At 38.6% G+C, this 12,534-nt stretch overlaps 1 protein-coding gene across 1 annotated transcript in view; it reads right to left on the bottom strand.

The window, feature by feature from the left end:
• The window catches only part of atp2a3 (ATPase sarcoplasmic/endoplasmic reticulum Ca2+ transporting 3), a 100,062-nt gene that overhangs the window by 37,652 nt on the left and 49,876 nt on the right, over positions 1–12,534 (bottom strand). Inside the window, 3 exon segments of the mRNA XM_056457945.1 lie at positions 3,893–4,357; positions 7,008–7,093; positions 7,190–7,270. Of these exon segments, the coding sequence (XP_056313920.1) occupies positions 3,893–4,357; positions 7,008–7,093; positions 7,190–7,270 (632 nt within the window).

Genomic DNA, 12,534 nt, shown 5'->3' with positions numbered 1-12,534 from the left:
AAATTAAACTGTTAACATGGAGTTGTGTGAATTTCTCACAGTGAGCATCACTAATTGCAAAGGGACAAATTACTAGTATTTTACAAATACTATTGCACTTGTGAAGTTTTTTAATGACAATTTAGTTGTTGAATGAACAAACTTTGAATATGCATTCTGCTTTAAGAAGTGTGGCTATCTATGATGAGTTACTTTTAATCAACAGTTTGTCTAACAGAGCACTAAAGTGCCAAAAATAATAATTCACATAAAATTTGTTCTTTTGAAATTGTATGATTTAAAAATAATTATTAAATATAAAGAAAGCATAACTCCTTCATTCACTTTCCTTCGGCTCTATTTCAGATGTCACCACAGTGGATTGAACCGCCAACTATTCCAGTATATGTTTTATGCAACTGATGCTCTTTCAACTGCAACCCAGTACTGGGAAACACCCATACACACTCATACACTACGGCCAGTTTAGTTTATTCAATTCATCTATCGCTCATGTCTTTAGACTGGGGGAAGCGGGAGCACCCGGAGGAAACCCATGTGAAGACAGGGAGAACATGTGAACTCCAAACCAAAAATGCCAACTGGCCTAGCCGGGACTTGAACCAGCTACCTTCTTGCTGTGACATAACAGTGTCAACCACTGAGCCACTGTGCCACAAAGACAGCATATTTTTTTTTTACAAAGTTTGGTCGGTTGTAACAGAAACATTCCATTGTGAAGTAGTTTTAGTTTCTAAGAAACTAATGAAGCTTCTTAATTTGAAAGTGTGTTTTAATTGAGGATCTCCTTGAACAGGATGTATAATCTGTGTCCAGGAAACAGTCATCAACGCTCAAGTGCAGAGTAAATTGAACGTTGTGGTGTTTGACTACAGTGCTCGCCTTTAATGTTTGAGCTCTGTTCGTCACAGGTCTGGGATCAGGGTTGCGGAGTGAGTAAATATTTACCCCAGAGCAGTGGGACTCTTTCCGGAAGGTTCCCGGCACTTGCAGGCAATTAAGCAGCCTCTGAACAGAGGGAACACCTTGCTGTTAAACACAGGAGAGACCTCAAGTACACACACAGACGGATGTTCGACACACACATGTACATGCATGTGGCCACTGCAACAAGAGATAACATCCCTGACCACTGGACAAGATTAAAGCTTAATAAAAACACTGGAATAGCTCACAACGATAATGCTAAGGGCTTCATATGAATGTTTGCGCACAAAAAAAGGGAGAGAAAAAAGGTGGTATGACCTCAACATTGCAATCATGATTTTCCAATTGAAACCATAAAGGTCACAAAACTAGAAATGGGAGATGCAAGGAGCCTGATAAATGACTGAAAAAGGGTGGGAGAAGTGCAGATGGTGGAAAGAAAACAAAGAAATCATTCTCCAAAACTTCCTGAAGCCTGCTTTTGAAATAACACGGGCATAAAACACACAGGGACAAACCGGTGCTATAAAAAGCTATGGCCTAAACTCTGACCATATCATTGGCTGAACCGATAATCAAGTCTTGCGTGACTGTAAACGGATCTATCTGAGGGGTTTAATGGATTCGCGTCCTCCTCGGCATAAGAATATAATGCAAAATATGCTGCAATCGTGTCCTGGAGACCTGTCTGTACAAGTCCAGGATTTTCCATTGCGTACAAGCATGCACGTTCACCTTAAGTGTCCTTGGATGTTTTAGAGTGACTTTCACATGGAGGATGCCAACATGTTTTTGAAGCAACGACATAAAAGGGAACAGAGCACTATATACTATTCAAGGGCACTTATGAATGGATCTATACCAGCACCTCAAAACCCAGAATGCTGGTGACTAATGCATGTAGCATGTTCAAGTCTCCTTCTATAGGGATTAGAAAACCTCATCAATAACCAGAACAGCCTCTAGGTCTGAGTAACACCTAAAGAGACAAAAGTATAGGTATATTAAATACAAGCTGTTCTTGTTTGTGCTGTAAAGTGGGTTATTTTGCATCACACACACACACCTATCTGAATATGTATTGTAGATTCATGTCAACACAAACACTTATATATAGATACGAATACTGAGAAAATCTAATTCCATAGAAAGCAAGCCTAGAGTTTGGTTGTAGTGCTTAAGGGTGTGTTTGGGTAAACCAGATCAACACTTGGATTACATAGCTTCAAGATGAAGTGTGTACTTTCCGCACCATTAGAAGCAACTGTAAAAATAATGACTGTTTTCACACCAGTTTCCCAAATACTTTGCCTGACTGCTATTGGACAAATATGTCGTCCAGTCCTAAACTTCCACTATATGCTGAGACAATATTGAAACGGCTACAGTGCTTGTGATATTCTGAGTAACCAAGCTACGAGAAAGAAATGAATACATTTATTAAGATTAAAAGTAGCAGTAAATATGTTTATAATATTAAATAAGATTGTATTCTGAAAAAAATATCCCTCTCTTTCACAAAAATATGAAACACCACAGATGAAATATAATACCAATTAAACATTCATTCATTCTCTTTTCAGCTTAGTCCCTTTATTAATCAGGGGTCGCCACAACAGAATGAACCACCAACTTATCCAGCATATGTGTTACGCAGCGAATGCCCTTCCAGCCACAACCCAACACTGGGAAACACCATTCACTCTTGCATTCACACACATACACTACGCCTAATTTAGCTTATTCAATTCACCTATACTGCATGTCTTTGGACTGTGGGGGAAACAGGAGCACCCAGAGGAAACCCAAACGAACACGGGGAGAACATACTAACTCCACACAGAAATGCCAACCGATCCAGCCGGACCTGGATCGAACCAGTGACCTTCTTGCTGTGAGGCGATCATGCTTCCCACTGCGCCAACGTGACGCCCTATAATTAAACATGTTACTGTAAATAAATACATATGAGTTTAAGAGACCTCTTTCAAAAGATTTGTACAAATCGTACAGACCTCAAACTTTTGTGCGATAGAGTATTGTGTGTCTCTGCACTTATTAAATAATCAAGATTAGATTTAAAGCTGTCATAATAATAATAATTCAAAGTGTTTATGACAGCATTCCATGCACCTCCAGTTGTGCCAAAAAGTCTTTCAAACGGCAGCTGTAAATCCAAAATGAGCTTATAACCTGAAAATGACCAGTGTAGGAATATAATAATAAATAGTAGTTTAAAACTTTATGGTCTCTAAACATTGCTTAATTTCAGAGTGCAGCTGAGTCTTTGAACTGGTTCTGGATTGCTATTTAGCATCCAACCAGTCTGGTAGTTCCAACTCTTTCTCTCTCTGTCTCTCTCAGCTCTCGTGTTGTGCCTGATGTGTTTCTCTGCTCTCCATATGGCAGCCAGAGAGAGCTGCTGCTGTTGCATCACTCAGCTCTGTATGAGAGTCTCTGGCACAGCATCAAAGACCTGCTCTGACGGTAAACACCACTGTAATATTCAGGCCTGTGAAACTCACCTGCCAGTGCTCCACAAACCACAGTAAAGACCAACACATGGGTCTGGAATCAGTGGGAAGGAATCCTGAGATGTGGTATAATAGGAATTACCATGAGGCTCTCTGGCCTCAAGGGTCTCTTTTGATTTTTTTTTTATAATAAAAAGGGGGATTCCTCATATGGATCATGATTTTGGAATCTCCAGTGCCTTATGACGATAGCTCTGGTTAAAGCACACAATAAATCACCTTGTGAATGAAAAAAAATAGTTCTAAATCTGTGCTGTTTAAGATCTATATTAAAAGAAAGCTCACATAGGACCATATTTCAGTGAAAAACAGAATGAAAAATGAAGATGTCATCGGACCAGACATAAAATCGAGATCTGCCCGCAGACATCAGTTCCGATGCTGAATGAGACAGCATCTCTGCGTCTAGCTGAAACAGCCACATCACTTACCCTGCAGACGGACATCTGGTTGGTTGTCAGGGTCCCGGTCTTGTCTGAACAGATAACGGAGGTGCATCCCAGCGTCTCCACCGAGGGCAGTGAACGGACAATGGCATTTTTCTTGGCCATGCGACGAGTGCCCAGTGCCAGACAGGTGGTGATGACAGCTGGCAAACCCTCTGGGATGGCTGCTACTGCCAAGGCCACAGCTATCTTGAAGTAGTAGATGGCACCTCGGATCCAGGACCCGCCGTGGACTGGGTCGGCAAAATGACCAATGTTAATGACCCAGACGGCGATGCAGATGAGCGAGATCACCTTGGAGAGCTGTTGACCAAACTCATCCAGCTTCTGCTGCAATGGGGTCTTCTCCTGCTCCGTTGACGCCATCTGGTTACGGATCTTGCCGATTTCAGTGGAAACCCCAGTGGAGACGACAACACCGATGGCCCGACCCGCAGCGATGTTTGTGCCCTTTCGGAAAACATGAGCAGATGCAAAAATAAGGACGTACATTCTTAAATGGAACAAAGCCTCCAAAAAGACCTTTCAGATCTAAATTTACACTTTTGCAGTCTTGGAAACAACAACAGCAGAAGCGTCAGAAGTTCCTTCATCCCATATAATTTTATAAAATGTAGCTTGGAAAAATCATCGGCTTGTGTGGAGCTGGCCATAATGTCATTAGGGACATTTTGCCCTAATAGTAAACTACATCTTTCATAACCACAATGTTATGGAAAGTGCATAAAGCTGGACTATAAGTGCATGTGGGCCATATGCAGTTTATTTGAAATGACTAAAGAAGAAAACAGGCAGACTGCATTTACTATCATTCACTAAGCCATAACGTCACCTGAGGTGTTCCCTATGCTCAGATGATGTTACCGCAAACTAAGTGGATTTAGAGCAGACAAATGCATGCCTACTTAAGAGTGTATGAGTGACTGCAAATGGACATAAACAGGAAGAGTATGTTTGGACTGAGTGCATGGACAGAATACTTAAGTCTTATTATAACCTATAGCAGGGCTGGGCAATTAATCGAAAAATAATCGAAATCGACATTCAGAACCTATAATCGATCTATTTTTTTTCAGGAAAATATTTTCATTTACTTTCCCTACCGCGTGTGGAGTCATGTGACCCTGCTCTGTTAAGGCTGATTTAAACATCTGCGTCAAATGCACAGGTGTGGTCCGCTGCAGCCTTTGCATGCACCTCTCAAAAAATGTAACTACACGTTGCATGTTGGCAATATGAAGATGATTGGAAGCTCCACCAGAGATGCCTCGAGACGGCATAATGTATCTGAGGAAAATCTGTCACACTATTTAGTGCTTTGTTGTCATTAAAAATCTGACCTCTGCCTGTTAACGGACTACTTTTTGGATTTGTTCGCTGAGTGGAAATATTTGTACAGTAAGTAGGAAGCTTGACGCCATTTTCTTTTGTGCCTTCTTTTTATTGATTGTTTTTGTGGACAAGTCAGTTAGGTAATGAAGTGTATTTTCTTTTCTTTTCTTTTGCTGAAAATAGGGAAGTTAGAGGGAACTTGAATTTAGATTGTTTTGTTTCTTATTTTGGCCTGGTCAGCTCCTGAAGTTGAATAAATAGACAAATTTTGTTTGAGAAAATCATTGTGTAAATAAAATCGCTATATATTTTCTTAAGCAGCATTTTGTGTGCAGTCTTCCCTTTCATGCTGCTTCCTTACCCCTAGACGGGGTGTAACACATTAACGCATTTGTTTACAGAGGATTCAAGGAATGCACTGCTTAAAATATTATTTACAAGATATATGTACAAATTATATGTAGAAGAAATACTTATTATAATTGTTATACTTTTAATGTGAAAAACACTGAAAATAAATTATTTTGTTTCCAAAAGCGCAAGTTATTTATTTATGACTGTTGGTTTTAGGTAATGTGTGTTTAAATTTCAGTTGTTCAATGTTGATGCGCAATAAATAATCATGGATAGTAGAAAGTGTGTGTTTTCTTTCATTATTTTAAATTCAAGTAATGCATCCTTCATTCAGAAATCTCTCATTTGTAATATGTGAGCATATTTACTGTACAAATCAGTAAACTATGAGGGCAAAAAAATAAATAAATAAACAAATAATCGTTCATTAATCGTAATCGAGTTAAAATGTTCAATTAATCGAGATTTTGATTTTAGGCCAAATCACCCAGCCCTATGCTATAGTATAATGCCATTCTCCTGACAAAACTAAAGGTGGGTACTCCGATCATTCGGCCAGAGATCGATAATGGCCGATAATCACATTTAATGACTCAATCGGACTTGCTGATCTGGCCGATCTCATGAAACAATCACAAATGTTTGTTTATACATTTACAAGCTGAAGAAGATGCACCTGCGCACCAGGATTATACATACAGCAGCTTCTACTTTTACTTTTAGGAACTGAAAGTTCTGTTTTTTACAATATTGCAAGTTCACTAAAACCTGGCTGGAAATATTAGATTAATAAAAAAAAACTTAAAAAAATTTTATTTTTAACATGAATATTTAATAATAGAACTTATTGTAATTTTCTTATTGCAAAAAACTGACGTTTGTAGAACTATTTCCTTTTAGTAAGTAATGAATTTATAGGTTTTCAACTTCTTGTGCATCAAATATACACTCCAATTTTTTCTTGATTGAGACATCTTGAATTCTTCCTTCATCATTTGCAATGCTTCCAAATTGCATTGTTAGTAAAAATATGTACCATTTTTTTATATCTGTGCTCTCTATAATGTTCTGTAAAGCTCCTTCTAACCATAACATGTTTACACCTAAATGGGTAAAAGAGACATGCTTAAGGTTTTATATGCAGCATCCTTCATTTATTCTCTTAGATAAGGAGAGATCTCCACTTCAGTATCATACTTAGAAGGAAAATGTGCTTTATGCATTATAAAGCATAAAGCATCAGAATATTCTGTATCGGTATCGGCCGAACACTATGGCAAGGTATCGGTACTTGGTATCAGTACTCAAAAATCCTGATGAGAGCATCCCTAGTGGGTACATTGAAAATATTCATGAATAAACAATGCTAATATACACTTATTTCCCCACCAAAAACAGGAAGTGACATGCTTACAGAAAACAGCATGTTCTTTTTGTCTTGATTGACAGCTCGGGGATCTGGCACAGGATCAGTGTGCTTGATAACAGACACAGATTCACCTAAAAGCAAAATACGCACAGAGGTGGTTTAAAAGAAGTGATACTGAAAACGGAGAGGTGAAACGCAACACTGTTCATCGGAGATGCCCACAGTACCTGTGAGGATGGACTGGTCTACCCTCAGGGTGGTGGATTTGATTGAGGTGATCCTGATATCTGCTGGCACCTTGTCTCCAACTAGAAAACAAAACAGGTTGAGAGTTAGTTCATCAAAAGGCAGACAAAGACACTCCAGTGTTGCTGATGAATGCGAGACAGGTCAAAAAAAGTGTGTTGGACATAGGCCTGAAGTGCCAAAACTGCAATCATAAACAGGAAATTAGACATATCACTGAACGGCAATCATTCAAGGCAGTTCTTGAACTCTTGTATTCAAGGTAAACACTTAATTACTATAGATTGAAGCTGAGCTACTAGGACACAAAGCCTGGAGCTAAGTGAAAAAATGACTGAAACAAAAAAAGACATTTAGAGAGAAAGAGCGAGCGCTAGCTGGTGCGTCTCTCTCTCTCTCTCTCTCTCTCTCTCTCTCTCTCTCCCTGAGACTGAAATACTGTTCGATACCTAGTTGATGAGAGCACACAGAATGATCAATATTTGGTCCATGCACCATGTTTAGTTTAACAGAAAAAAGGGTTTTAATACAAAAGAAAAAAACAACAACAGGATGAAAAAAAGTCTGTAAGAAGAGCCAGAATCAGTCAATATGTGTCATTTTCTTTTCTTCTTCTTTTTTTTGCATAAGTAGCAGATATTGTGTGGCAGCATGACTTAATAAACCTTTATTTATCCTTCCTACCCAAGACATCAAGACAAAGCATCAATAAAGATTATATATCATTTAAGCTTAAGGGATCTACTCATGCATTCACAGCTCACAGAAATGATGATACAGCACAGAAGTCCAGTGTATTAATATAAACAAAACTTCATTAAATAAACAAAGAAGTCATGACATATACTGTATACTACACCTGCATGGAATCTAAATCTCCATAATTCCAGAGAAAGCTCCAGAGATTTCCACAGAACTCATGATCCAACATTCTTGTACACTACTATGTTTTATTTATTTATTTATTTATTTAACTAGGCTGCATTTACTTGGTTAAATCTACAGCAATAGCACATTTCTGTTAATTATTATTACAACTTGCAATTTCTGTCAAGCTATAACCCTCCAGCTGGGTTTATATGATGACCCACATAATATAAATCCTGGACCAGGATGAAGAAGCAGCAGGGGCACTTACTGGACATTTTACAGCAATTAGAGACCCTTGGTGTCTTAATTATACCCCATTTAAACCCTTGGGCTGAGCAAGACATGCAAGAGAGCAGCCACACTTCCCATTAGTCTTTAACACATTGTTAGACAGATAGTGGGCGAGCGGACCAGACAGTGCTAAAGCTAAAATGCTTCTTTTTTACTCTGAAGGTTGAAGATCAGATTCTTCACAGGACCCTAAAAAACATTGGCAGTAGAGCTGCATGCTTCTGGATGAATTTACAAATCACAAAGAATCCTTTTTGAGAATCATTTTTAGTTAAAATTGAGATCGTGATTCTGAACTGAAGACTTTAGAAAATAACAAAAGGTTTCACTGCAATACATTAACAAAAATAAATTTGACAGATTTTTTAAAAATCTATTTAAATGAACGATTCAACGACTCACTAATAGACTTCACTTGTTGTATTACTGGATGAATCTTTTTTAACAAATTATTCAAATGACAAACACAATAATTATCATAATTTGTTGCCATCTACTGGCATAAGAAGGTAATTAATACAAGTGTCAAGTCACTTTTAAAAGGTGCTCTTATGGTCTGATCACACTGAATGCGCTTTTTGCGTTGAGAGGCAATAATTTTTTGAATGATTTACTAACGGTCGCGAGCGTTTTGCACGCTGCCTATGCGCCCTTTGCGCCTGGCGTTTTAACTGCCTGCTGCACCTCGCATTTTTGCCGTTGCGTGCTGTACACTCGCAGATAAGTCAACTGAGCGGAAAAGCTAGTTGCGTCAGTCACGTCTTTTTCATTCTCCAATCAGAGGCGGGGTTTCCATTGAGGTGACTGCAGTGTTTGTGTTGTGAAGATGACTATGGAGACTTTTAAAAATGGAGGAGAGACTAGTGGTTGCTGTTTCGAGTTATCCAGAGCTGTATGACTTTAAAAATATTGAATATTTTAATATTATAAAATATTACAATTATAACATTATCAGGATCAACACTTGCGCACAATACGCAGCTGATTCAGTTGTGGCCTAGTGACATAAAAAACTGCACCGCGCTTCTTTTTTTAATGTCAACAAAAAAGGCAGTGTGGTAAGCCTTACGTTTTTGGAACGTAAAAGCGCGTTCGTTGTGATCGGCCCCTTTTGGAGTATTTTGCTTGCTACTATGGTTATAATGTTTAGATCTGAACTCAAAAATTTTATTTTTAAACAATTTTTTTTTTAACAAAATAAATATCAACACTGCCTAAGAACACTAAAGACTGAAACTGATCACAGAACTGAATATTCCCCTGTGATTATAGTGTACAGTACTTGTTAAATATTTAATAGACACAGCCAAATCATTATCATGTAGGAATAACACTGTGTGGGTGTTTGAATCAAGATTTTAACAATTAATTGTGCAGTCAGTCTGTGTGTTTTGCTGCACAATAATTTGTTTTGTTAGTCACAATAGCAGGATCTGGCATAATACTGTGATGTACAGTAAAAGATCCCCTCTCCCCATCTCTCTTTTTTTCCTATTCTTTCTGTTCCAACCCTCTGGACATGATTTCTCAGTCATGCAGTCTCTCTTCCTCCCACGTCACAGGAACAGCTCCTGGGGTCTCTGCTGAGGGAGACAACAACCCCATCAGGGGCTGCTGTGCGTGGGAGAGGGGATAGCGAGGGCACGGCGGGCGGGAACCTGTTCACGCTCCCAGAACGACAGACCTTTCTTTTCTCTTTCTTGGATTTTATCACTCTCTCTCTCTCTGCCCCCTCAGCAATGTCTCCCACCCACACGGCCACATTTCGAATGGGTACTGAACCCATCTAAATGCTAATGTGAGCAGCTTTTCGCCATACCAAGCCAGAACAATGCAAAGTGAGCTAAATATACACAGACATTATGACAGTAGATGGCAAGCATCTGATAGCAGGAAACAGGCCGCCATGGACATCGGGTATAAACTTGATTAGAGCGGGTGACGCATGCTTACTTGAACGGTGTAATAACAGAGGCTGGCGAGTTCAAGACATTTGCGAATGCTAATCAAACGGTCCCAGAGCCTGTGGGTATGACTAACAGATGATGGGGCTAAAGTGAATGCATTTAAAAACACAGACTCCATGGGTCACCTTTACTCATCCTATTGAGACGGAGAGGGGAAAAAAAAGTCTTCCCAAATCTCCAGGCTTTTAGTAAACCCCCTTCTGGTTCCTTCGATTTTCTAATGAACTGAGAATGTTATTTTTGAGCCTTCGAAACGGCTAAGGGAAAGTTCCACTTTGGATGCTGTGATTACCACAATCATAACACTGGCACAATGCTAGGCTGACTGGAAATTAAAAGTGTAAATAATCTATAAATATCTATAGTACTCATGCATGCAAAAGGCTGAACACTGTTTTCCAACCTCCAATTCTCTTGATGGTGGTCTATGCCAAAAGTTCACATAGAGCTGCCACTCACGAATGGTGGAGTTTGCAGCAAGGAGAAGGGAATGAATGTTGTGGGTCATATTTTTGGTTGCTTTGTTTTGAAAGATTTTTTTTTTCTGTAGTTCTCACAAGTGCCTTTTTCCAACGTGCAATTATCATGCAACCTCTGGGGAAAGTGACAGGGCTTTTGGGTTGCATGTTTGTTTATGCGTGTTTGCTAGTGCTTAGCAACAAGATTATGTCATCGGCACAGTGGGTTTAGACAGAAATCGAGAAATATTTCAGCAGAGAAGCCTGATAACACCTCTGACCAGCCAGTGCTTCCTACTTACTGAATAGGACTTGTTAAATGCTACAACTATAACCAATGAACTCAGCAGGAGCAGTTCAGAGTGTGTGTGAATGTGTCCACACCTCGTTAGTGGATTCTCATGGCTATAAACCCGGTGATGGATCTTAAACCACAGAACCATCTCCCTTTCCCCCATTGCCCATGATAATAAAAATACAGAAGATGTATAGAGTGCCAGTTGTTTCCACCCTCACAGACTTCTGGAGTGGAAACACCTCTAACTCTTATCCCACTGGACCAATTCACCTTGTTTCGTTTTTGTTCAGCTTGCAGGCTGGGAAGTGCTCAAGGCCTCAGGAAAAGGGAAAATGACAAAAATCTCATTTGCAATCCAAAAATATCCATCAACGTGCCATTGGTGTTTGACTATAAAGCAACAAATGCCCTAGGGTGCCCTAGGATTTTCAATGTTATTGCTCCAGATACATTGACTGTTGCAGTAATTTATATTTTCAATGATGACATTTACATTTAAAATGTGAAAAATAGTGCAAAATATTATATTGTAAATATTTATGTTTACTTAAGTTTTGTGTGAACCTGAACTTAATATATAGATAACGTCAGAACTAGGCATGGGACCAAATCCATTTTCAAGGTTTTAAAACCACCAAAATGTTCTGTTATACCGTTCCTAAGGTATTTGTACGATTTTTTTATTTACGTTTTTTTATCCAAAGATTCCATTTTAAATTGTAGAGAAATATGTGTTTTTTAAACTAATGAAGATAATGAAGCAGTAGTCAACGATTCATTTGAATTATTTAGGCTGACATGTTTACTATATATTATAAATGTTTCTCAAAATAAAATATATTGTCCTTGTCCAAAATTGCCAACTACTCAGTAGGTACTGCATTTGAATTTGAATTTACTACTCGACCGACAGAAAAGTATGTATTGTAAAGTATGAATGTGAGTAGTATGAATGGAGCTCGGTACTACAGGTGCCATTTTGTCATCATCACGTGACATACCTGTTTAACTCCCATTCATGAATTCTCTCATGGTGCATCATGGGATAGCGTAGCATCTATTGGATGCGCACTTCAGAATCTTACTGGAAGTAGTAGGTCATCTGGGTACTTCTCGCATATTATTTTTCGAATTCTATGAATTTAGACATACTACTCAGCTCGCATACAGTTTTTAGTGTACTATATAGTATTGAAATATGTGATTTCAAATGGAGCCATTGTGTTCAAAGAGGAAAAAAGTTCTTGTTTTTTACCCAGACATTTAAAAAGAATATAGTTTAGAGCAGTAATCACAATACCGTAAAAAAACATGATATTTTTATTTAAGGTTGTTATACCGTTACAATCTTTTTCCGGCCCATCCTTGTCAGAAACCAGAACAATAATTTGTTATGGGTTCCCTCAAGATTTTCCTACTGTATAGAATTTTTCAGTTTATGG

This window comes from Danio aesculapii, chromosome 5 (assembly GCF_903798145.1).
Source record: "Danio aesculapii chromosome 5, fDanAes4.1, whole genome shotgun sequence".
Classification (NCBI taxonomy): Eukaryota; Metazoa; Chordata; class Actinopteri; order Cypriniformes; family Danionidae; genus Danio; species Danio aesculapii.
Note: the sequence above shows the minus strand (reverse complement) of the source record. Positions and strands in the feature narration are given on the sequence as shown.